Below are 26,599 nucleotides of genomic sequence, written 5' to 3' on the forward strand. Positions count from 1 at the left end.
GGTGGCGCCATCCATTGAGCTAGAAACAGACTATTTGAACGCCCAAAATAATGTTAACCAGACAGGATGACACCGCTACTTCTAGTTTAAAGCAGAAAATCTTCCGTTAAACATATTCTCAAACTAACAGTTTAATAACATGTAATTCTAATAGCAGTTTGATTTTATTATTTTTGAAGTAAACTCTTAAAGGTAAGCACATTAAATTCGTTAAAAAAAAGTTAATTATTTTAACTGTGACGATACTTTCAACTACCGTAAACCAATTATGAAGATATGGTGTAATCGATAACAAAAACAACTACAGATCTGTATGTGTGAAATTCATTTTCATAATTTATATACTGTATAACGCTTTCTAATTACACATTAAAATTACAAATGTCAAGTAAATCTATGAATCCCAGTTTTACGTGAAGATAAAATTTGTATCGAGTTTATATTTTAAGTAGTGTATGTATTAGTACTAGTATTAAAATATGGAAATACTTTGAAGGAAATGAAATCGCTTAACATGTATTGGAATATTTTATTTGTTGATTATAAACTAGCGTTATTTCTACATTTGCCTGCTTTTCTTCTAGACTAAGCATTTTCTTTATACCAAGAATTTGCACAATGAAACCAAAATTTAAAAAATAGGCAAAATTACAAAACAGTATGCAAAAATAGACATTTGAAGAAAACACACAGAAAATCAACTCCACGAGAATGACCTCCCCCTTACTCATTAGAAAGGGACAGAATTCCCAAGGCAACTAGAACACGGAAAGGATTGGTTTAAGACCTTTCTGAATGATAGGTTAAGGGTCACATTGTACAACAATGGGAGACAGCAACTTACAAGAGATTAACTTTTGTGAATTATATCATCACATAATTCACAGCACGAAGAATTTAGAGGCAAAAACTTGTGAAACAACTTATCTACAACTATTCAAGATGGAGGCCTCTCATAATGGCACTTAAATTTTCTTTTAACATTACGTTCCTACATTTGGTGAAACATGTGCAACTCTTTTCATTCATTACTTCAACAAAAGTAAAAACAAAAACTAGTGAAGCGTATTTGGTGCCACATCGTATGACGGCGTTATCATACAATATGCATCAACTAACGGTTTGCACACTCCAAAATATTAACAAAGCTTAGCTGGTACCAACCGGAACCCTATAGTGTGTGTACGCATATGAACACAAGTTTTCATAAATATATGTATATACCTGCTCAGAAATACAAACACGCCCATTTACTCAAGCACAATGCCATCATTGTATGTCGCTCAACAGACATTTAACACTGCCAAACATAGTTGCGTTAATTTTTTTCTGATTATTTCTCTTTAACTCTCTTATCGTAATATTTTCTTGAGATTACAAATCCTTCAAGCACTGCTAATATCTTACAAAACTACCAAAATGCAAGAATGATTTGTCATTCACATTTAGATAATACCTAAACATGTATATTCCGTACAAAACATTCGAAATACCAGTGATATTTACTGAAATTTTCTTCTTTTTTCTTTTTAGCCATTACTCTTGACCAATTTCTTACAGAAAGCATTATCACAATAACTGCATACAAAGCCACTGCAGTCTGCAGAGCAGGAGTCCTACAACTCCGGACAACCACACTACAAAGAGCAACTTGAAACACTGAGAACAACAAGATACATGGAACTGGATTTAGAGAAATGAATCCTGATTGAATTGAGAAAGCACATGACAAGATCAAAGCTTCAGCTTGAATTTGGCAGTGTTGCCATGGAACTTTTGGCAGTGGTCGTCGGTCTACCCAGATGAGGCTGTCTGTTCATCTGTCTGAAGAGCTAAACGTTCCTTGTTTTGGCGGACTACCTCGACTCGGCGTTCCTGTAATAAACATTACACGAATAAATTGACTAAGAAATTAAAACATTGTAATTATTTGTATCTTAACTGTCCATTTGAGTGCTTCACGAAATGTGTGCATACTAATCAACTCAATTCATTACAGTTGTTGTGTTCTTAAATTTCATATATTTCCATGAAGTGAAGATTGTTATCAAATACACAGTACTTCTAGAGAAATAATTACTATTTTATTAGTAAATTGATTACTCTAAAAAAAAGTTCAAATGGTTACAATTCAATGAACTTTTATAAATAGTTGCTTACAATTGCTGTTAATATTTACGACTTAAATCGAAAGATGCAAACCCCGACTTTTCGGCAGGAATGTCCAAATACATTATGAAAAATGTAATGTAAGAGAGTGTTGTTTTATATTCAGTCCTATCTTTTCTTCTAATCTGTTTGGACAACCCTGCAAAAAATTGGCTTGCTTTCTTCGATATAAGTCGTGGATAACCGTCAAAATGTTGTTCAGTATGGAAATATAATCACGTTTTAATCAAAAAGCTTAGTACAATGCTATTTACACGTAAAATAGTCTCTGAATATGCCCCTTGATGCTTAATTTTGGTTTATATAATACGCCAATACTTATTCGCTTGTACCAATACGCGAGTATATTCTTCGAAAACAAGGGGAATGTAATCATACTACTTCTTATTCTAGATTAGGGGAAGTTCCCGCTCTTTGCATGAGAAGAATTAGGTTCATAGAAATTATTTGAGCCTCTTTTTCCCCTTACGATACGCATATCAATGAAAGTATAACAATAAAAACTCCATGAGATATTACATTTTTGGCATAAATTTTGAACGCTTTCTCCCTTAGCCTTTTAAACTGTTACATAAAATTCAAGCTTGAGGTAGGTACTATGTTCAAAAACTCATTTCAAACAGTTTCCTCATGACGCGATCACAAACAAAAGGTAAAGTGATTTAAACGTGAAGCAATAAATTTTAAACAATGCTCCCTGCCCTTAAAACTGAAATTTTCAAAAACTGGGAGACGTTTCCTCTTAATTTTAATGATGAATTTATATACCAAGTTTCATCTTCCTAACTTGACGGATTCATGAGATCCTGTATTTTTGGCTGAAATTTTGAACCCCTCCTCTACTTCCATTAGGATGCACCCTTTAATCAAAGTAATAAAAACCCAGCTCAACGTAGGTAATAACTATTCCAAAGTTCATTTCAAACTGTTCACCTACTGATGCGATCACATCAAAACATAATTTTCAATATGAAGAAAGGAATTATAGAAAACTACCCTTACCCTTAAAGCGAAACGAAACCTTCAAAAACGCTAGAACGCGAGTCTATGTATTTTTAATGAGGAGTTTATAATGTCAAGTTTCATCTTCCTAACTCCACAGGATCGTGAGATTTTTTTCCCACCGATTTTGACCCTCGGCTCCTCCTCTAAAATGAAACTATATAATCAAATTAACACGATAAAACCCAGTTAGAGGGTACGTGGTAACTACATCCAAAAATTAATTTCGAACGTTATTTCCCCGTGATGCGATCACAAGATCCTTTCACGTTGCTCCCCAGTTGTCCTCACGATGCTGTACTTCCAACACAATCTAGCCAGTACGAAGGTTACCCATCTTTCCTCTGACTAAACCCGGCATTGTTTGACTTCGCTGATTCATGTGAGGAGATATTCAAATGTAGTAGTTTTTGGCAAACAATAATCAATACTTTTCAAAGGCGAAAAGGAAATAGTTATTTTCAGTATGGGTTAATCGTGGCTAAAACAGAACCGTCAAATGGGGTGAATAGAAACATGGGGGTGAATAGAAACAAAACTCCCAGATTAGTTTTGGATTTATCTGGACGATAAATTAATCAAGAAAACTGAAATTTCTTAACATAGTCTTATACGGCTAAAGTGTCCAGGGCAGAGACAAAATGTTTTACTGAGTTGGGAACACTGAGGTAGACGGCAGTAGCATTAATGTGTTACTGAAATCTTACACGGTATTTTAGCGCTCCTTAAACTTTCTTCGTAAGTATGACATTTTCATATTTGTTGCATTTGAACATATGCCTATTTTGTAGTTTGTTGTTTCATTTACTGACGTTCATAGTAAAAGTTTTCCTTTTGTAAATTACTTTTAATCAAAATTTAACTTTACTGGGTTATTGTTATGATTTTTAATTAGTGGGGTGAATAGAAACACTTCTTGGGAAATTCTTGAAATTCCTCAAGGAGTGGAAAATTCTTGAGGAGCAGAAAAAAGGACCTGATAGGAATGTATCAACCATCTCTAAGAACAAATTTCCAAGTCTTCTGAAAAAAAAGTGTGAAACTGAAGGAGGAAAATATCAGGGCTGGATTTGAAAAGTGTGGAATTTTTCCCCTTTGTCGAGACCAAATACTGAGGATGTTGCCAAGAAAAGACAATGAACGAGAAGAAACAGAACAGCAAAAGTCATCTCAGACTGTAAACCGTTCCCTTATGGATCTTCTCAGGAGCATGAGAGAAGATGAAAAAATTAAATAAGGGAAGAAGAGAGTACGAATAGATGTTTCTGGTAAGAGTTTTGGTTTGTTTTCTGAAAATGATACATTTTCATCAAATCACAACGAAACTCAACCTACCTTTGTATTGTCGGAAGAGGAGAAAGACAACACTCCAGAAGACAACATTCCAGACAATCACGAACTAGATGATGGTTTTCTAAAGCTGGTGATTTTGCTGTGGTAAAATGAGAAGCTAATACTCGATGGGACTATTCAGCACCCAAGTGCGAAAATGGGAACATGATGCATATGTGGGAGTGTTTTATAAGAGAGCACATAAACAATGAAATTTTCAGAACGAAACTGTTGGGTTTTATTAGAATTCGTCAGCACGCTTTAAGTATATGATAACTTTCGGGCCCCTTCGTGGCTAAGCGGTTAGCGTACGCGCCTTTGGTGTGAGAGACCCGGGTTCGATTCCCGGCGGGAGCTCATGTAGTTCTGATTCTACGTTAAACAGTAGGTCCACGTCTCATATAGCCTCGCTGCTGAACGGGACGTAAACCTCAAAATCAACTCAACTCATGATAAGTTTCCCTGATGATTTCAGTGGTTTAAATCTTATTCAAATATCATCAAAACTATATGGTCGTTTATACCTATATTGTGCATTGTATTGTTTTATAAGTTTGTAACTTATGTAATACTGGTCTTATTGAACTAATATCTTGCAGGTATCAAATAAATAGTTCGTTTCAACAAATACGCTGTTTCTGTTTTACCTTTCCAATAGTATAAAAGAAACAACAATGAAAATAAAGTAATTGTTTCTATTCACCCCATGGGTAGGGGTGAATAGAAACATTAAGAAAAATCAAGGTGAAGAAAAGTGGAGTTGATAAATTAATATGACGTTTACTGAAATTCATTAGCATATTAAGACCTTTCTTTTGGAATAATCTGATAAGCGAAATCTTTAACATTACCAGACTTATATTCTCATATAGCCAAAAATGTGTTTCTATTCACCCCATCTGACGGAACCAATATTTTCTCAGGGCCATCAAGTGCGGGAGAACTGGAGTAGAGATTTCGATTTCACACGAACGATTTACAAAAAGTTTTCTTCCCTGGCAAGTTCAGGAACTTACATTTTCGTTTTGCAATGACAAAAGGAGAAGGAACAGGAGGGTTTAGGTGGAATGAATTGTATTATTATTGGTTCTGAAATGAAATCAGTCAACAGTAATATTAGACTCAAATCAAGTATAGGCGGGTAAGGAACGGTTGCTGATAAATTGACCTGCGCACAAGCATTTATCACTTTTGCATTGCCAATACTAAAACAAGCGGAAGAACATTTGGTACGATCTGAAAGCTCCTATCTATCTGACACGAGGAGTAAACTGATAGACGTAGCAGAAGTAGCATTAACTGATTGGTTGAATTAACAAGTGTATAGTAAAGATTTGGGCTCGATAGCTGCTTTAGGAAATTGAGTTTTTAAAATTTTTATTTGAAGTCTTGCTAAACAAAAAATGACGATGTAAATAATAATAGTAAGAAGAATACGTAATAAATTAACTGCGAAATTATAATTGCATAGATTGAAAGATGGGGAGGACAGGTTCGTTCCACTCCCAAATGGGGAAATTGAATGTGTTAGTGAGTTCGCCTCTGCTCTTCCTAGTCTTAAGAAGCTCCTGGATTGAGTTGGACTACCATGTTGTGATCAAACCGTGGGATTTATTATCTGGCGGTGTTCCGACGCTTTCTAACAGCTGAGAAGAAAGTTTCCTTAAATGGTTCACTACCGATAGACTGAAGCTCAATGAACTAGTAAGTATAACAGAAATGACTTCCGTCCATCGTAAAATGGGCTTACCACATTATCCCTCCTCGGCAGGATATTTAACAACTCTATAGAAATGACGGGAAGTTTATGAGCAATTATAATGGAACCCATGGTAAATAGTTTTAAACATTAACTGGTATAATGGTAGGAAGACATTTGTCTTCCGCAAACCAAGCGTATCCGGATAACGGTGGCGGGAAGGGTTGACTAAGCTTGTTCATCTCAAACTCACCTAATCTAAAAATCTATTCTTAGGATATACGGTACTACTTTTATATGATCGAACTAACCTATTAGTAGTATGACACGTTACAAATCCGCAATGCTGTCGCTTTGATACATAAAAAGCGTATTGCTTAGGTGGTAAATATGATCACAAAAATACTTACTCCCCTTTTCACATTTACATTTACAGAAAATTACAGTACATTTCATGCCACAGATACAGTAACTACATTTAAATTATCTATTCCTTCTGTAGTTATTGAGAAAAAGAATATAGAGAAAGCATTTTTTTCTTGAGGATTATACCTGATCTTGCATATAATGAAGATATATACCTTTATGGATTAACCATGGAAAACCATTTAGCATGTTTTCAAATCTACCTACCTTAGTTTAACACCAAAAAACTGGAAAATTAGGCACGTAGAATTATGTATAGTCATATTTCGGAGCTTCAATTATCACTGATACATTACAAGCTGATAATAGAAGCTCTGCTAGATAAAAAGCCACTAAAGCTTAATATAACATATTGGGCAACATTGACGAAAATCTAGATACTTCCTCATTATTATTGTCAGAAGTTTAAATAACTAAATTCCTTCATTACTAGCTTAAGCTTACAATGTATTTAGAAGCCTAGAAGTCTTTGAAATACCTTAAATATAGTAGTAGTTTTCTTACTGATTGATTACATACCTTATTTCGCAAAATAGGTATAAAGAAGTTTTAGTCATGGTGATCCAAATTAAAATCAAAATGAAGTAAAGGGAGAGAAATTGCTGGAGTAACGAGTACCAAAACCAAATTCAATAACTTACGTGTTTCTTCAATATTTCAAGCTTTTTCTTCATCTCTTGCTCACGTTTTAGCTCTGCTGCTTCCAGTTTTTCTTGGAGTTCCTTCTCGACCTTTTCTTCAAGCGCTTTCACTAGACTCTCACCTGTCTGCCTCACTTCTTGTATTTTAGCTGTATTCTGCAATCAACACTCATGCACAATGAACTGATACAAAAATATGGAACCATGCCAAATATAAATAAAATAAATATAAGCAAGAAAAGAAGAGAAAAACTATAAAATTCGGTACTTTTTACAAGACATTAGGATGTTTGTTTACTTGATCTTTAAATTCAAGCTGGTGTGAACTTGAAATGTGAGAGACTGAAATAGCAGACAGGGATTTGGAATAATACACGAAAAGTGAAAGAACGCCACGACTAAATCGTAGATCAAGATCAGGCTTACCGAAGCAATGCGTTAAAATCAAGCTAAATAGGGTTATTTTCTACATTCAAAATTCAGAAATTAACTTTGGAATATCTGGAACAGGAAGATAGTTTCCCTACTTTCTTCCAAATACGCAAAATAGTATTTGAATAATTTCCAAATCTTTCCTCAAAGTTAGTATATATTATTAAATACACGTAAGCAACATATTGTCTATCCGTATGAAACTGTTAATTTATAATACTACATTCTATCCATAAACTATTTTTGAGAAATGTGGATACAAGGAATGTCAGTATTGTTTACACCGTAGTATTTTTTTTTAACAAAAGAGACACTGACCAAAGCTTATTTTAAATTATAATTTGTAACTGTTTCGGATATCTAGCATATCCTTCTTCAGACACGATCGAAATTAATGAAAATACAGACATATATATAAATGTTGTTATAACAGAGTTTAAATTCTTTAACCGTCATATATATATTCATTGTTATAAAAAATTTTAAATTCTTTTAACAGTCATATATAGAGTAATTGTTGTACTTTTTATTTTATTTTTTTTCTTATTTGCCGAGGCCTTCAGCCCATCCTATAAGTCTTCGTGTTCACTTTCCAATTAATCACTTCCTTTATTTTTGGTTCTTACAAGGGCCTTTTATTTTTATTTATTTATTTTTTTTCTTTTTTTTTTTCCTCTCTATGTTATTCAAACTTCCTTGCCATGATTCATTAATTGGTAAGCCCCCTGTCCAGTTCATCAGTTTATCTCTTCCTACCTTCTTTATCCAATCCGCTTCTTTCCACTTCCTTATTATCATTCTTTTCTCCATCTCCAATACTTCCGTCTTATCCCAATTAATTGCGTGATTCGTCTCCTTAACATGTTTGTATATGGCATTTGTATCTTTTTTCTTCCTAACATCATCTTCATGTTGTTTTATCCTTTCTTTCATTCTCTTTCCTGTCTCTCCTATATATGACATATCGCAGTCATGCCAAAGCCATGAATAGTCTTACTATCGTAGTATTTTACAATAAAGGAAAAATATTCCTGTAAGCTCATAAAACCAAGACGCCTTAGTCTGTTAAGTCACACTCCTAATAGTTTATATTGAGGCTAATAGTCGCTAGCTGCGCTGCCTCCTACCTGGCACTAAAGAATGTCACGAGCGTGCAAGCAATTTGCAGACAAGTCGAAGGCTTCAAGGAAACAACTGGTAATATCTGGTTCAGAAAGCTCTCAATTGAAAATCTAGATAAGGATTTTTTCCTCAAACTCGTTATTAAACTACGATTAAGCATGCAGTATTCGTATGTTCGTTACTACGAATCGACCAATTACAAAGAAATTGTATCCTTACTCAATTTTTTTTTTTTTTTTTTTTTTTTTTTGTTGTTGTTGTTGTTGTTGTTTAATTATAAAATTACAGCATGAAAACTTAATATTAATTCAAGATTTTCTCCTCTTCTCTAGTCAAATAAAACACTACGTAAAGAAAACTTAATACTAAAGTAACTCAAATACTAAAACAAAGGTAAAATAACTACATTCACCACTTCGTGCATAATGTATTTCGAAGAAAAAAAATCTATTTCAAGAAAAGAACATAGAAATACTCAAAATGTCAACATTGTAGCCATGTGTTTAAGAACAATTTTCAGAAGTATTTTGTAGTTAAGTTATATTGCATCAAAGATATATTTTTGAAATGTACATATCATTTTGTAGACTCATCATCATTAAGCGGAAAATTATTTTGTTGTCACTATTATTTTAGGTGTAATTAGTCGGCGGCTGAATCAAGTTATAACCGTAACAAATTTGTAAAAGAACAAAGCGAGGATGGTGCAAAATTTTATTGTCACATGCTTCAATTATATGTTTGACGTAACGGCACGAAATATATCATCTCGAAATTGTAATAACATTCTGCAGAAAATAGGAATATGTTACTTTCTAGAGGTCTGCACGGGCCGGAATTTTTTTTAGCCCGGGCCCGAAATATGTTTTGTCATTTAGGCCCGAGTTCGTGTGATAAATGAGCCCGACTTACAGAAATTTAATAATTAATGCAAAATTGTATTTTCATTTACAGCAATCAGAAGTTTAATTTTGTAGCTGTGCTTTAAAAGTTCTCTCAAAAGAACGGTCCAATAAATATCGTTGTATAGTATATTTACAAAGTTAGGCCCGATATGATATCTGCTTTGTAGGCTCTAGTCCAGCCCGTGGGCTTGGTCCAAGCCCGTACAGACCTTTATCACTTTCATAAATTTAACATAACTGCTAACACAGGGAAGGGAGGAATGAAAAATGTTGACAGTTGAAGTGACACAACAAAGGGAAACACTAAGTTCTTCATATTATAAAACATCCTAAATTTCCAACCCAAGATCTATAAAAAATTAGATCTTTTCAGTTTTATGCCTACGTTTAGGTGATTATTGAAAGTAAATGATTCTGAAATAATTCGTGGAATGTGAATGTGGAATCAAACGAAAAAATTTCGAAAAACTCAGACACGATGCTGTCCACCACAAGCCCATATGGGCTGGCACTGAACTAGCGACCTTCTCATCAAAACGCTCTACCATTCGGTCATCGTGAAGGAAAGAACAATAACTCATAAAAGAAAACTACCGTTAATTAAGAAAACAGTTTCCACAGGATTCCACAATACATTGCTTCCTTTTAACCAGTTGTTGCATCCCCAGCTAAAAGAAGTCACCGATTTTGGAAGCAAAACTGTCACTCTTCGTCGTACGTCACTAGTTGAGCTGAGCGAAGCGAAGCTCTTATACTCGGGTTAGCCGTTTGGTTGTCCGCGAACTCCTCCTAGACCGTTTGGGCGATCTCAACCAAACTTAGCACGCTGATCGAGTATGTCGTGCTGAGTGAGAACATAGGTCGAAATCAAAAATCCGATGTACCATCGAGGAATAATCACCGAAAAACGCTTCCATAGACTTAACATGGGGAAAAAGTCATGATTACGTAGTTTAAGCTCGCTCAGCTCATTTCATTGCAATCGGGTATATCCATTGCATTCCTAGTTTTAGAGGGTTTTCCCAGAAAGGTAGGTTTGCAGGCTCCGAAAGACAGTAGTCTTTTAGTGCAAGAACTGGTATTGAAAACGCTGGATGGGGGATATCTCCCAGCCACATTCCTTGATCTTAGTACAGGCCCTTCTTGGAGTTTGTTGGAGCACATTATCGCCGTGGATGAACAGAGCGTTTCTCCAACACTGTAATACATACGCATTCAAGCTGCTGACAGGAGGCATCTGCACTGATTATCCGGTTACGTGCAAAGAGCTCATGAAATTACCCCACGGATATCCCACCAAATACTCAACATTACTTAACAGGATTGGAGGTCCTATTACGGCAAAGCTCCTGATCCTCTCTCCCCAATCCTTTAGGTACCCATTCATGTTTACGTGTAATGTTATGGTAAATGACTCCCTTTTCATTCCCTGTCATCATTCTGTCCAAAAATGGCTCACATCTGTGAAGTGTAAGCAAGGAAACTGATGTTCCATCGTTACTGCTTATGCTGAGGCGTTAATGCATAGGGCACCATTTACCGAATTTCGACACGTACCCGAGTTCCTGCAGATGACGTTGAACCGTCGAATGGGTGACATGGAGTTTGCTGATCACTTCGAGTTTGCATTGGATTTGTTTCCATCGATGCTCGCAGGAGATTGTTGTCCAGCTACACAGATCTATTCTCGTAGCTTATCGATAAGGCTTCCAAACATTCACAGTACCTTGACCATATACAGCATTGATGTTTTGTGCCGCTGTGATGGCTGGATGTCCCTGGTGAATTTCATACAGCATGACATGTCGTTACGTAGACCTCCGGCATTCCCATGATCAAACAAACTACAATTTAAATAGACCGTTTTTCTACACACTGCTACACAATGAAGTGTCCTATATGACAGCTATGACACATGCCGCCTATTTCACTATTGGCTCGTTAGATGGGGTCATTGCAGCGAAGATTGAAAAAACATTACTTATGGGATGAGCTGATGGAACATTCTAATTTCGAACCAAAAACAATACTTCTAACTCAATAATTGAACTATTAGGTAACAAATGTTGGGAGAGTGATAAACAAACTGAACTTCGAAATATTCCTTAAAATAAAGGAAAGCTAACACTGAGGCATTATATAGATTTCAAGGAACACTGAACTTCGGAATATGATTATGTATGTCAGCTGAAACAAAAAGTTCTTTCGGAGATCTAAGCTGACGAATATACGAATATTTAAAAGCACTAGCTTAAACTCGTCGTAGAAAAGTAGATTTACCTCGGTTCGAGAATCGGTAGACGATGTAGTAAAAGTTCCATTTAAAATATCCATGTGTCCGAACGTGTCTAACCTGCTACATAACTTGGAAAAACTGCTGGAAACCAACAGATTCTCTACCCGCATCTTAAGTTAGCTATAAATTTCTCTTCCCATCGAAAATTAAATACATAAAAATATAAAATCGAAGAAAATTCGTTATATCAGATACAAAAGAGGCAAAGCATGGGTGCGGTGAATTCTCAATCTTCAACAAATGGTTTGTAGAAATATTAGAACAATATTCTAAGGCAGAAATAGTTTAGTCAGAAGATTAATAGTAAGTTTAATCGAGATTTTGAAAATATAGTGGTTAGTATAATTCCGGGATTACCATTTTCAGTTTATGTATAAACTAATACCTCAATCAGTCACAGGTTTCAAGATACAAAGATACATTTTATCTGGAAGCATAGGTCAAACAAGTGTTAATATTGCATTTATAGAAGTATTTAAAACTCAAGGGGGTTTCAAAAACATTATTTCCAAGCATTTGCTAGAACAATAAACCAGCAAAGAAAGTAAATGTATTGTGAATAAATTAACTTTCCCTACCGTGCTAGATTTACTACATATTTATCTAAAATAAGGTCACGTTTAATTTTGAAATGAAATGAAATGAAATCTTACGTTTCATTTCATTTCAGTTTTACATCCCACGATTATGCCGGCTGGGCTAGAGCAGACGGTGATGAGAAATGAATGAAATGATAGAATGAAGAAAGTGGGAGGAAACGAGAGAATCCCTAGGAAACCCACGCACACCGTGTTTGTCCACCACAAAGTTCACTTGGGGCGAGATGGGATCGAACCAGGGACCCCAAGCACAAGAGGTGAACGCTCTACACTGAGCCATCGCGGCCCCCATGTTTAATTTCGTTAACTTACGTCTGGCTCTTCAAAGAATATCTGGAACTAACAGAGATTAGTTCTTGGGGTCCCTTACTTTCTTGGGGTGAATTACTTTCTGTTTATTGTTCAACGTTCTATTGTATTTTTCTAGCCAGCAAGTTTAAATTTAAAACAGTCAAACAAACAAAATTAAGGACAAATGTACGAAAATTTAACTTTTTAGGCCCTGGTTATGGTTTCGCAACCCTTATAATGCTAGTAATCTTAGATTCCGTAACTAAATTTTGCAGTCAAATAGCCAATGCATTTGAAAGTAATCAAGATAGCTAGCCCCGGAACGAACCTGGGACTCACGAGTATTGTATATCGTACGTAAGTCTGTTAATTCTAGAATCTATTCCGGGAAAGCAGACTGGTAGTTGAATAAATAATTATTTATTTTTAAAAAAAAATCTCTAAAAAAAAAACTGACCTTTCGAGTCTCTACATATTAAGTAAGAACTTTTTACAACTTAAACAAAAATAAATCTGATTAAAGCAAACATTTATTACTACTACTATGTGTTAGCTGTATTTTTTTACATTTTCGACAACTTGCAAGCTCTGAAAGAAGTTTTCTGACTTGAATGCCCCTACATTTAATATAAACATCACCTTCCTAAGTTTTGGTAAAGATGTACTTTTCTGCAGCCTTATAAAGCAATGTTAAGAGTTTATTCGCGAATATTATTACAATTTAGTTTGCTTGAAATACAGTTTCAATGCAACTTTCCTTTCGCAGATACTTCTTGACTGTAAAATATGAATATTTAGACGGTCTTTATTATACTTCCTATACAATTTCTTTGACAATTTTTGTTCTGTTAGTGCTCGAATAGTATCCTATTGTTTCAGAACTATGTACAGATGCTACAATGCTGACAATGTAACTACTTACTTAATATATGAAAATACTTACATGTATTTTAAGCTTTTCGATTTGCTCAATCTCAACTTGCTTGCGACGATCTTCTGCTTGTTCCAGCTTCTTCTGGATTTGTTCTTCCAACTGAGTAATCCTATCTTGCATGGACTGCCTCACCTGATGACAGTAATCCTCCTGTGCATGTACATGTACAAATTTACATTCATGTTATGTAAAAAAGCTACTAGTACAAGCTCTTGCACTTTTATTCTGTAATTACTCCGTTGTAACTTTACCAGGGTTGGCTGGTTTAAAAAGAAAAGAAAGAAAAAAAAAGAAAGAAAAAATGTTCGTAAATGTGTAAGTGTTCGTAAAGTCTTGATGAACACACATTTGTGGCTTATCACCTTTTACTTTCGTATATTCGTATTATATTGAGACCTAAATTCCCCAATCATTACTCAAAGAGATTATACTATAAAAGCAACTTTGGTTTTTATAAGTTTGTGAATGTTCCTTTTGGTATATATATATATATATATATATATATAGTTTGTTGTTATTGTTATGCAATTGCAATCAAAGGAAATTCTAAATATGGTTTCGTTTTAATAATGTTTACTATTAATAAAATACATCGAAATGCCGTCCTTTTTGGGGAGTCATACAAACACCACGAGAGGCATTTATTGAAATCGTAAGTATCTTTGGTATATTATGTATAAATGGGTCAGAGCCAAAGTGGACTCAAATAATTCATATCTGTATTCACTTTTCTTACTGATATGCAAATTAAGTCGTTCTATTTCTTTAACTTGGACTAATAAAAGTCGTAGTGAACTAACCTGTACTAAATTAGGTCTTCTGTACTCTGCAGTATTTTGAAATTGTCCATATGCAATTCTGTATAATGGTTTCACTTGTGCAACTGTTTATCTTTTTGTCCTTCTGAAATAACTCTTGACAATTATATTAACAAGTATATAAAGATCAGTACAACGTATTTTTATCAGAAGTCCTTCGTGAGTGAGTCGGCAGACATATCGCATTTGTGGCCAATTATTCCCGGCTTCGAGTTCAAATAAAGGACAATTTCTCTCGGATGTAAGCCGAGAAGCGGTTTGAATTCCGCTTTAAGCTTATGTGACCCTTCCAGCATAACCCGGTTGTTGCATAATAACACCACGGCGAAACAAACTTTTTTCTGTCCATATGCGATATAAATACATAGAGCAAATTATTTAAACCAAAAGAACCTAGTGTGAAACAGGTTTAAACCAAATTGCCAACCCTGTTTTTTACTGAATGCCAGAATCAGTAGAATACCGAATAGTATGGCAGGAAAATAGACGCTGAAGCACACTTAGATTATACTTGACTGAACGCAGAACAAAAAACACGGACATCAATGAATACAGAAGGCTGAACAATGAATTGAGAAGAGAAACGGACAAAGGCAAACAAAAGTGCATGGAGCAAATACGTGAAGAAATAATGGAACTTCAACGGCGCGGCAGATATCATCTGATGTACCAGAAAGCACAAGAATTAGAAGGGAAAGCTAACAAAAGTATACGAACGTTCGGCATCGAAGATCAACATGGTAATGTAACCACTTACCATCAAAGAATCCTTAGAATTTGGGAGGAATACATAAAAGATCTGTATGATCAGAAGAACCGCCTCAAAGATATTGCGATCGAAGCAAAGGAAGAGGTGGATGATGATGAAAAAGGACCCAGTATATTGAAAAGTGTAGTAGTACAAGCAATCAAAGACATGCGAAGGAGAAAGACCACTGGAGACTACGACATACCAGTAGATTTGTTCAAGGGATTAGGAAACAACGCAATGAAAGTACTGGATTCTCTTATTAACAAGATCTACCTGAGTGGAGAATGGCCAAAGTATTTTCTTGATGTTACAATGACTGCATTGGCCAAGGTAAAGAAAGCAAAGAAGTGCAGCGATCACAGAACCTGATTTCCCCATACTGGAAAGATCATTGCATACATACTGAACAGGCGGCTGGAAAGTAAGATAGATGAGAGGTTAGAAGATCAATTTAGATTTCGGAAAGGAAAAGGCACCAGAGATGCTATTGGATTGATGAGAATTATATCAGAATGAATTCTTGATGTAAAGGAAGAGTTTTGTGTTTGTGCTTCATCGACTGGCGAAAAGCTTTCGACCGTGTCAATTGGACAAAACTTCTGAAAATACTTAAAGAAATCAGTCAACTAGAGCGATAGATGACTCATTCAAAACCTGTACATAGGACAACGGGTGAAGTTGTGCTTGAATGAAGATGTTTTAAAACGGATAGAAGAGAAGGGGACACTTCTAGCCACCATCGTTTGTAGAAAGGTCAACTGGATTGTACATATCTTGCGAAGAAATTATCTTCTTCACACCGCCATAGAAGGAAAAATGGAAGGGGAGAGCGAGGAATAGAAAGAAGAAGAACACAGCTGATTGATGATTTAAAAGAAGAAAATATTGGGAATTACAAGAGGATTGAGATTGAGAAAAGTAAGAACATTTCCAGGCCCAATCTAAAATTGGAGAAAAAAAAAAAAGTCCCAGATCTGCCGAAAGACAGAATACTTAATAATAAATTACAAAGTCTGTATGCAATCAATCATCCTACGAACCGAAGATGAGTTGTCCACAACTATGCTCATGGCATGAGAGAAATCCTATAGTAATATTCATGCTGCTTGTTATTCAAACCGTAAATACGAATCAATATTTTTCACTTCAGGCCCCGGAAGAAGGGAACAGCTACGCAAACTGCACGAAAGAAGGAATGGATTATTGTCGGACATTTACTGGATATACATGAACTGAAATCTACATATTTTGGTAGAAACAGATCAATGTAAGTAATATTAGTAGGAAATTCAAGGTTGCTATTCATTTTGATTTTTAAAAAAGTCAATTTTAATGGAATGGTAAGATAGGGAGAATGAACGAAGAAATAAAATTAGTAGCATGACTATATATACACACACAGTGTGTCTGGATGAAAATATAACAATAAAAATTTGAATAACTAGAGAACCAATAGTGATAGAATCTTCCGTTTTTTTTTTTCTTTCTTTCTTTTCTTCCGGAAAAAGGAAAGAACAGTATTTTATATTCAGCAAAAAACACAACTCACTTCAGTACACTTGTGTATTTGTTGTTCAGGAAATATCAAGGCGGTACTAAAACCTCCCTTCAGGTGTTGTAACACTTACGGTGTCACAAATCCACAAGCATCGATAATTCTTTGTCTTAGAAGGTGTCTTCACGTGCTTTCAAAGAAAAAAAATCCAGGGAAGCCAAGCCGGGAGACCTCGAGGGCCACTAAATGGGACTTCCCCTTCCAATCCAAATCTTCTGGAAATGGTTATCCAGAATTTCTCTCATGCAACGGGCATATGAGGAGGAGTCTTGTCTAGTTTGAACATGTATTCCTGTGGTATGCGAAGTATAGCATAATTTTCCAACATTGTCAAGGTACGTTGCCCCTGTAATTTAACTCTTCACAATTTTCAGTCAACACACATCACTCGTTTAATTTTAGACTATTGCACTCATGTTCCACAAACTGATGTGGATTTTTCTCACCCATATGCACCTTACCAAACTATGGAAGATTGCTTCGTCAGAATAAGCTACTCTTTTAAGGAAACATTGTCCTCATCAATGTGCTTTAGCATTTCAAAAGCGAATTCACATCTGCAAGGCTTGTCATTAAACTGAGGTATTTGAATGCTGTTGTCTTTTTATGCAGTTATTATGTACAGTCGAATGTGGGATTCGCAGTTTTGTACTCACGTGTTTTATCGAATTGCGTGGACTTAACTGAAAGGCTTCCCGAACCGTCTCCATTTCTTCATTCATGAGTTTCTCAGTTTTTCTTCCTCAATACATAGCCACAATTGCTTGTATCATCTAACAATGCAATGATGGTCTGGTGGGTTTTGTCCGTATTGTTGTGTAAATCATCTTTGTACTGTTAAAGAGGACTTGTGATCTGAGAACAAAAAACAGCACTCCACTTTCTGACGAACAGTAAAGGATGACATTTTGCTCACGAGCAATGCGCATGTGTGAAGTCCTTTTGCGTTCAATTATCTGCTGGGCATAAACTTCTAGAATTTCATTTTCCGAAAAACTAAACCGGACGAACCTCACTGTTGGTTCTCAAGTTATTCAAATTTCTTACTGATATATTTTCATCCGAACACACTGTATATACATATACGTTAAAGGAATATTTAATGTAATTCGTACACACTTTTCTGGTTATAATGTAGTATCGAACACTCAAGATTTATAAATAGAGCAGAACAAAAGTGCAAGAGACTCTTAATCACATATTTCACTGATACCACATAACAGAGGAGTTACACAAAATACAAAACTCAAAAAAAATCAAATCAACGAAAATTTTAAAATTCTTAATTAGTACACATCCAAATACAGTAAAACGTACTCGGATTATAACAAATAAGATTAGGGAAAAGAATATGGTAGACCATGCAAAATTAATCCAAATATACAAACAAAAATGATTATGTGCGAAAGTACAGCGAACAGAAATTGACATTCTTCGAAACACAAGCACCCACACGGTAAGCAACTTCACCCATACATGTATTACACATTAATATCTGGTAGAAATACTGCCAGCACTAATTTATTTCAAATTTTATATCCAACCAAATAGGCTGTTCTGAAGCAAACGCCTTCGAATCCAGTCTGCAGTATTTTGACTTATGTCAAGTTTGGTTTCATGAAAGGCATTAAAATAAGTTCTCTAAACTCAGCTTGAACTACTAGGTATGCATTATCATGAATATAAATTGATCTCAGTGTATCTAATTAAAAATTTCACAGCCGTTCATAAAAGTTAGTAGTTTCATATTTTATACATTGTTTCACCTTTCGTTATCTAATTCCAATATTAAATTACTATTATTATTATTGCTTTCTTTTTATAATAATGAATCAAAGTTCTCAGAAGTTTATGACCTATGAGCCATAACTGCTAAAGATTTTCATTAATGAATCACTAACCATTACTACTGTTTTAACTCCATTACTGACATTTCTGAATCTGTCGCAGGTATGAACAAGGAAAATACATTAACTATTTATCCATAACGAAAGAGGAACAGATCATACTCTATAATTTCAGATCAATTTAATATGTATAAAGAACAGCTAAAATTGCATACGGAAGCAACTAAGTTCTGGCTCAAAATGAGTTTGGGTCTCCTAGTATAGAGGCCGTTAAAATCTCAAACCAACAAAACACTGAAAATTTTACTCCTTTTGCACTAAAACTGCCCGTAAAAATCCTAATACATGGAAATTATGTATGAAAAATATACATAAAGAAAATAAAGATCAAGGAAAATAAACAACTCCTCTGTTAAAAAATATCAATGAAACACTTACATGTTTTTGTAATCTATCTAGCATCTTCTTCAAGTTTTCGTCTCTCTGTGTAGCAGCAGTTTTCAGTTTTTCTTCCAAAGCCGTTCTGATTTCCTCTGTTTGTTGATCAAGTGTCTTCTTTACTCTCTCCACACCTTCGATCTTTCAAAGTATTAAAGTCAGTGTCAACTTAAGAACTACAGGTACATCACAACTAACATAAACAAAATAACACATACAAAACAAGCATGCATTATCAGCGAAATAAAATTTCCTTCATATCTTGCACTATCAAAAACCACTAATGTGTGTCTCAAAAAGCTGACTTTTTATAGCTCGTGCAATATATCGAATAAGTATAAAAAGCGTCACATTTAAAAATTACGAAATACTACTCACCTTGTTGAAATATGCTACTGTCTCCAACGAAATAGCAGCAGTATTTTAATAACAAAACCCACTGAACAATAAAGTTAAAATTCACTCCAGCAATGAAGTATAGAACCACCACCAACCACGCCGAAGCCATGTGAATTTGCTTACGAATTATTCATGAACCAATTATCAAAACCATATTATAAATCATTCATAAATTAATCGCCAAACCCATATTATAAGGGATTTTTTTTTTTTTTTTTTTAATTTCAATCCATCTTACTTTCCTATGTTTTACAGAACGCACTACGCCACGAAACCAATTAGTTTTAACTCCTCTTACGTCTTTGTAGGAAGGGAAGCAACGCCGATGTTCATTACGCTGCTGAAAATCAAAAATTCCAATACACTAATCCCTTCTACATTATTACTTTCCACCCTCGAGGTAACTATTTTTATTGATATATACCTATACTTTCCCCTTCCCCTTCCTTCGAGAAACTAACCATTTTATTTTCTAAAGTTCAATCGAGGGAGTATTACAGATAGCTTTGAACAAATTCTCGCCCAACTTTCTGGATATTATCGGCTCCAAAAGTTTACTTCCTTCTATGACATCTAAGAAGAAATTTAAGACTAGCCTGGTGAAGTTCTATTCTTTTCATGCGTATTCAAGAAACCCAACTCTTGAACAATACATACAAAAATTAACAATACTACATATTTCAACAGAACTTTTGAATTCACTGATTATATGCATAATAAATTTTCTTTCACCTTGGTCTTTCATCTGATACTATTGATATGTTCTATTCAAGCAACGAGGAAACCATCTGTCTGCTAGTGTGCACAATTACATACTGCAATTTCACTCTACTATCTTGACACTTTTTTTCATGCTTTCTTCGAATGAATTCTTTCATCCTACATGTTTCTGAACCATGTGTAATAATTAAACATAGGTTAGGTGTTTCCAAACTTGTGTATGCCTAGAATTAAATATCTTGTACAATCCGCGGCAAAAAACCTGCAACATGAGGATGTAAGTTTATTGTGAAACTACGCCTAATAGCACAGGGAATGAACATAACGTCTAAGTGGAACGAATCACGCCAGGATAAACCTCGGCCTCCTCCCGTGCACACTTATTTTGGAGCAAAAGACTTCGTCATTTCACAATAAACTTATATGCTCATGTTGCAGGTTTTTTGCCGCGGATTGTACCAATCCAGTCTTCGTTGGTTTAGAATTTAATTATACACAATACTTAGGGAAACTATGTGGTCATGAGCTCGTGTTATGTTGTAAGCCAGAATACCACTAATGATCCACCTCATTATTCTTTAGCTCCTTGTTTTGTCAAAGGAAAAAAGAGCCCTGAGTATTGATATGTATATCATTTGTCAATTCTACACCTTAAAGACTTATTTGCCTGTTCACTGTCTTAGGAATTACAACTGTTTCCCTAAAAGCACTGAACAAATAAATCATAAGAAGAATAATTGACATAAACGAGTGTTTTCCAGAATACTCGGAGCTATTTTTCTTTTACAGACAAGTTAAACTATAACGAGATTTTCTGGTTTACAATACAGCAGAGCACGAAATTACGATATTTTGTGTATAATTAAATTTTAAACTAAAGAAAGCTGGATTGGGTGTAAGATTAAGCGTTTAATATGTATTTTATAGCACACACAGACACAATTTTATATTATATATATTATTGTGAATGTCCAACGAATTTAGGATCCAGTCTAAAATGTCCCTTCTACTTTTAGTAATACTTCTGTCACAGATCGTTATATATAGTGGCTGGAGCGGTATACAGCAAAAATAAAGTAATGACCACTGAGTAACCAACTTTGGGGCACCGGCTTTTTATTTCGAACATGTAAGAAGCCTTTTTCAATACTTCAAGTAAAATATGAAATTAATAATTTGGATATCTAAAAGTAATGATAAAGACCCACAGATCTTCCATAAAGTAGCCAGACTTTATATAGTCATATATTGTCTTTCTGATGAACATGTGAAAAAAAATAACGAGGTTTCTTTCTTTTAACAACTTGATTATTCTACCTTTCAGGTAACTATCGGAATACAAATTTAATCCAGATTTATCTACCCTGAATCACCACGCTTCAGAGTATAACATCCCATGATTATACTCTGAAGCTAACGCAGATAAAACTGTAAATTTCGATTCTGATTGTTATGTGAAAGGAGGAACAACAGAGTTGTTTATATATTGAAAAGAAGGGAAGACAAACTTCGTGCTATTTTTTTCACTCGTTCTCCAGGCCAACCTAATGTATAGCTATAAATTCTGGTAACTTTATGTCTTTCCACTTAGTTTCCTATAAATATAAAACCTTGTACTTTATCGTCACCATCTTTAAAAAGATTGATAAGCGTACCAAAATTTTGATTTTAAAACCTTATAAGGTCTCTTATTATAACATTTCCTTTCATCTTGTCTAAATATGATTTTAAGTTCAACACGTAACCAAATACATACACAACGTCATATAAACAAAAATCACTTATTCCTAAAGCGTCAAGATTTAAAAAGAGTAGCATTATTTTATGCTCCCTCTGACAATAGGAAGCTGCTAACTACAATCTCTGTCCAGAAAGCTCGTGAATAACATTATATTGCTCACGGTCGTTAAGAGTGCGCCACCTTCGCATCCCATGCCGGACAGGTCACATGTCTGAACAAGTTCCCAAGCGGCAGCACATTATAGAGTGAAGGTGTAGTGCGCGCGGTCGAAACCAAAACTAGATTCCAAAATGGAGCAGAAAACGAATTACGTATCTTGCATTTTTTGACACTCTACTATGCATGTACACGTATGTGAGTGTAGGTAAAGAAGTTCTGCAAATCTAACTAATATATTTCATAAAATATCCCCCTATCAAATAGCCAGGTAGTTCTGGGAAGAGAAAGTCAGTTCTTAAAATTCCTTGATTTTTCATTTTTTTTAAAAAAGCTTTGTGCAATTCCCTAATTTCTCCAGGTATTCCAAGTCTGTGACGAGAAGACTTAGATCTTCATGCCACTTAAGTTATGCGGTTACCGGGGAATCATAGCATATAATTGTGTACAAATTCTGACGCCATCATGGGAAATCAGTAGAACCTTTATAGTTGCTTTCTTTTTAATTGTTCTGATTACCACTTACATAAGAAAAAACAAACAAATGCAAATGTGAAATATGAAGTCAGTACCTCGAAATTGGTAACAGTATTGAATACGAATACCGCCGTGAACAAACCCATTAAGTGTGTTTGTGATTAAAAATTCAACCACGATATTTTATTGCAACAAATAAATTTCACAAACCGATGGAACACTTGACTATTTAAAAATATATACAAACGTACATGATCCTTTAGTTTAGCTTTCAGATCACTGAGGTACGCTTCTCGCTTGCCCGTATGAGTCTCCATCTTCTGCTCCAATGCTTCACGAGTTTGGGAGATAAAGGTGGTCGTTTGTTCATCCTTCTTCTTCGAGGCTTCTTCAATTCGTGACAATTTTGCCGCCAATGCTGCCATTTTGTTTGCTTCTAAGGACTGAAACATAAGAACTAAAGTAACTATTTATTTTTAATACACTAAACACGGTAAAGCATTGCTCAGGAATATACCTTTCGCATTTTTCTAACCCCAATAGGTAACACTATCTCAATAAATCACTATCCAGAAAAGAAAATTATATATATATATATATATATATAAATAGATAGAAAGATAGATAGATAGATAGTTGAAAAAATCCCGCCAAATACAATTTATGAATTGTAAGACATGGAAAATGGTCAAATTCGGAGCCCCACCATTCAGCTATGGAGACAGATAGAGTTATAATTCTTGTTGTGGTATGTATATAGGGATATAAACAAACTATATTTTATTATTGTTTGGTTTGCGCATGCGTATTTTTTGGTACATAAATTAACAATTGAACGTTAGTTTATCTGAAAAGTTGAAGTTTGAGATTTTTTTGAGCACTTCCAGTTCGAATTTTAAAATTCTGTTTTCACGGTTAGTTAAGACCTAGTTACCAGCTTTCCGAAAAAACATTTGTATCGCTTCTGTGACCAACCGCTTCGTCGCCAAAAATTCGAGAAATTGTCAAATTTTCAAAAATTGCCATTTTTGGGCTCAATATTCTCGAAAACACCATATTTTAAAATTCCAAAATTTCGTCAGATGGTTCAACTTTACATGAATAATAAACACGCCAAATACCATTCTCGACCAATGCTTTATGCGTTAACTACAGCCTTTTGAAGTTAGCGAAGTTTCGTTAACTTTGATATCACAGTTGGCAATACTGGAAACAATATAAGTGCAACAATTTGATGTTTATGGCTCACACTCATTAAATAAAGAACAAAAGATCTTTCTTGGCTGCTTTTTATTATTTTGGTCAAAAAGGCTCTCTGAAGTAGTGAAATGAGCTTCTCCGTTTTCTTAAACCGAAGTAATCTGAGGTGGAAATTACGATTACGAAATAATTTTAAGTTTACTTGAAACCAATAAATTCTGATGTTCTATAAAAAGCCTGAACTGTTACCTCAGTGATGATTTGGAATGCTCCAGACAAAGTCCCAATAATGTTAAAAAAAAATCGAAATGTTTTCTTACGCGTTCCATCAAAGGACTTTTTAAACAGAATGATCCCAGCATAAGAATGGGTCACTCGAAATTTTATAGTATTCGACCAAATTGGGCAGTCCGCAACCTGCGAGGGAAGTGTGTGTATTGTGCAAATTTTAAATTAGCTGCTAATGCATTGCAACAAATCAAAAGTGCAGCCTGTATTGAAGCTGTCATGAGTAGACTTCGGATTTTTGCACATTTGAATGCTTTTTTCCTGATGTGATTGTAGAGACTTTTATTGTGAGTTTGTATCATTGTCATTATATTTGCATAACGTTTCTGTTTTGTTTTTACCAGTTAGTTTGTGTGTGTGTGTGTAAGCAAGTTGAGCACCAAGAGATCCATACAAGACGGTCCTCCGGAATTCGTAAAAAAACAATATAACAGTGAGTTGTAAGTGTTTCAGTTGTTGTGTAGTTAGTGCAAATAAACATTTATTCATTTATCACAATTAAGTTATTTTGTGAACATTTATTCATCAAGAGACAAAACATTGGTCAGCTCCGACCGGATGACAGTGAACTAGCGTGTGATACAAACTGTGAATGTGTATGTGAACAATTGTTACACTGCTCTTTGTGTAGTTCTGTTCATGTGTGCAGTGACGTTTATTAATTCTTCTGGAAACTATGTGAATAGACATAAGTGAGAACACGTTCATCAGTGTGGACTTGTGTGTGGACTTGTGTTTATTAATTAGTGTGGACTTACAATATTTTTCAAGATGGAGGACTCAGACAGAAGCAAGTTAGTGAAACAACGTGGTGTGTGCAAAAGTCAGCTGACAAGAATTCAAAACTACGTAAGTAATATTAATTCAACAACTACAATTAGTCAGGTGAAAGTACGTAAGACTGCAATGATTGAGTTGTATAAAAAGTTCGATGAAGTACAATCACAGTTAGAAATAAATTACGAACAAGTAGAGGACGATGCATATAGGGAGGAATTTGAAACCAGTTACTATGATGTATTAGCGCAACTAGAGGATTGTATTATTCAGCGTAGCCAGGAATCTCATTCAAACAATTCCTCGAGAAATGAGAATCAGGTGTCAAATGATCAATTACAATTGCCTCGTGTTGAATTGCCATCATTTGAAGGACGATACGAAAACTGGCTTTCATTTTCAGACAATTTTAAAGTTATGATTCATAATAACGATAACGTGTCAGTGTTGCAAAAGTTCCATTACCTAAGGAGTGCATTGAGGGGGGAGGCGTATGATTTAATAGCGAATCTGCAAGTTACAGAAGCTAATTATAAAATTGCATGGCAATTATTGAAAGACAGGTATGAAAATAAGCGTTTGATTGCAGCTACTCATGTCCGTAATTTGTTACATATTAAATGTATCACAAAGGAAACTACATCAGAATTAAGAGAATTTATTAATACAGCTACTAGTAACTTGAATGCTTTACGAGCTTTAGATTTGCAGACACCACTAGAAGAGGTTTTGTTAGTTCAACATTTCGTTTCTCAATTAGACAGTAACACTAGGCGTGCGTGGGAGTTACAAATCACAGATCATTCTTTCCCTCCCTTATCAGAGTTCTTTGCTTTCTTGGAACGTAGGTGTCAAGCATTTGAAACTATAAAAAATACACCATCGCAGGAAGTAGTGTCAAGGTCAAGGGGCGATAAAAATAGACAGAGTGCTGAACCAAAACAAAAAGAAAAAACAACCAAATCATACGTGACAACAACTCAGTCTTTCTGTAACTTTTGTAAACAAAACCTAATACATCAGTTGTTTAAATGTCCTGCATTTTTAAACGCTGAAGCAAAAGAAAGACAAGACTATGTTCGAGATAATTTATTGTGTTTCAACTGTCTCAAAAAAGAATGTAAAGTAAAGACGTGCAGATCAGGTGGCTGTAAACGCTGTTCCAAAAGGCATAACACCTTGCTGCATTATGATGTAATGTCAAAAGCAGATGAGAAATCCAGTGTTGCTAATTCACAATCAAGAAATTTTTCGAGTCATTCTAATACGAATAGGGAAAATATAACACAAGGTTCTTATTGCATTTTCAAGGGAAAACCAAATGTTACTGTTATGTTATCTACTGCTATAGTAAATGTACGAGATGCAAATGGTAAATTACATCCATGTAGAGTATTATTAGATTCTGCCAGTCAAAGTAATTTTGTAACTGAAGATTTAGTTCAAAGGTTGCGTCTACCCAAAAATAAACACCGAGTTCCAATTCAAGGTATTAATAGTGTGATTAGTGAAACAAAGCATTGTGTAGATGTACATATAGAATCAAGAATTCGTGAATTTGCAATTGATGTAAACTGTTTAGTT

At 34.8% G+C, this 26,599-nt stretch overlaps 1 protein-coding gene across 2 annotated transcripts in view; it reads right to left on the reverse strand.

Annotated features, from left to right (window-relative positions):
- Nucleotides 1-515: 515 nt before the first annotated feature.
- The window catches only part of stai (stathmin), a 90,151-nt gene continuing 64,067 nt past the window's right edge, over nt 516-26,599 (reverse strand). For both annotated transcript variants that reach the window (XM_081743724.1, XM_081743716.1), the window contains exons 4-8: nt 23,002-23,193; nt 19,258-19,398; nt 13,858-13,998; nt 7,270-7,425; nt 516-1,875 (exon numbers count right to left, since the gene is read on the reverse strand). In XM_081743724.1, coding sequence (XP_081599850.1) covers nt 1,795-1,875; nt 7,270-7,425; nt 13,858-13,998; nt 19,258-19,398; nt 23,002-23,193 — 711 coding nt within the window. In that variant the 3' untranslated portion in view covers nt 516-1,794. The remainder of the gene's footprint in view (nt 1,876-7,269; nt 7,426-13,857; nt 13,999-19,257; nt 19,399-23,001; nt 23,194-26,599) is intronic.

Source organism: Thermobia domestica, chromosome 2, assembly GCF_964235325.1.
Source record: "Thermobia domestica chromosome 2, izTheDome1.hap1.1, whole genome shotgun sequence".
NCBI classification, from domain to species: Eukaryota; Metazoa; Arthropoda; class Insecta; order Zygentoma; family Lepismatidae; genus Thermobia; species Thermobia domestica.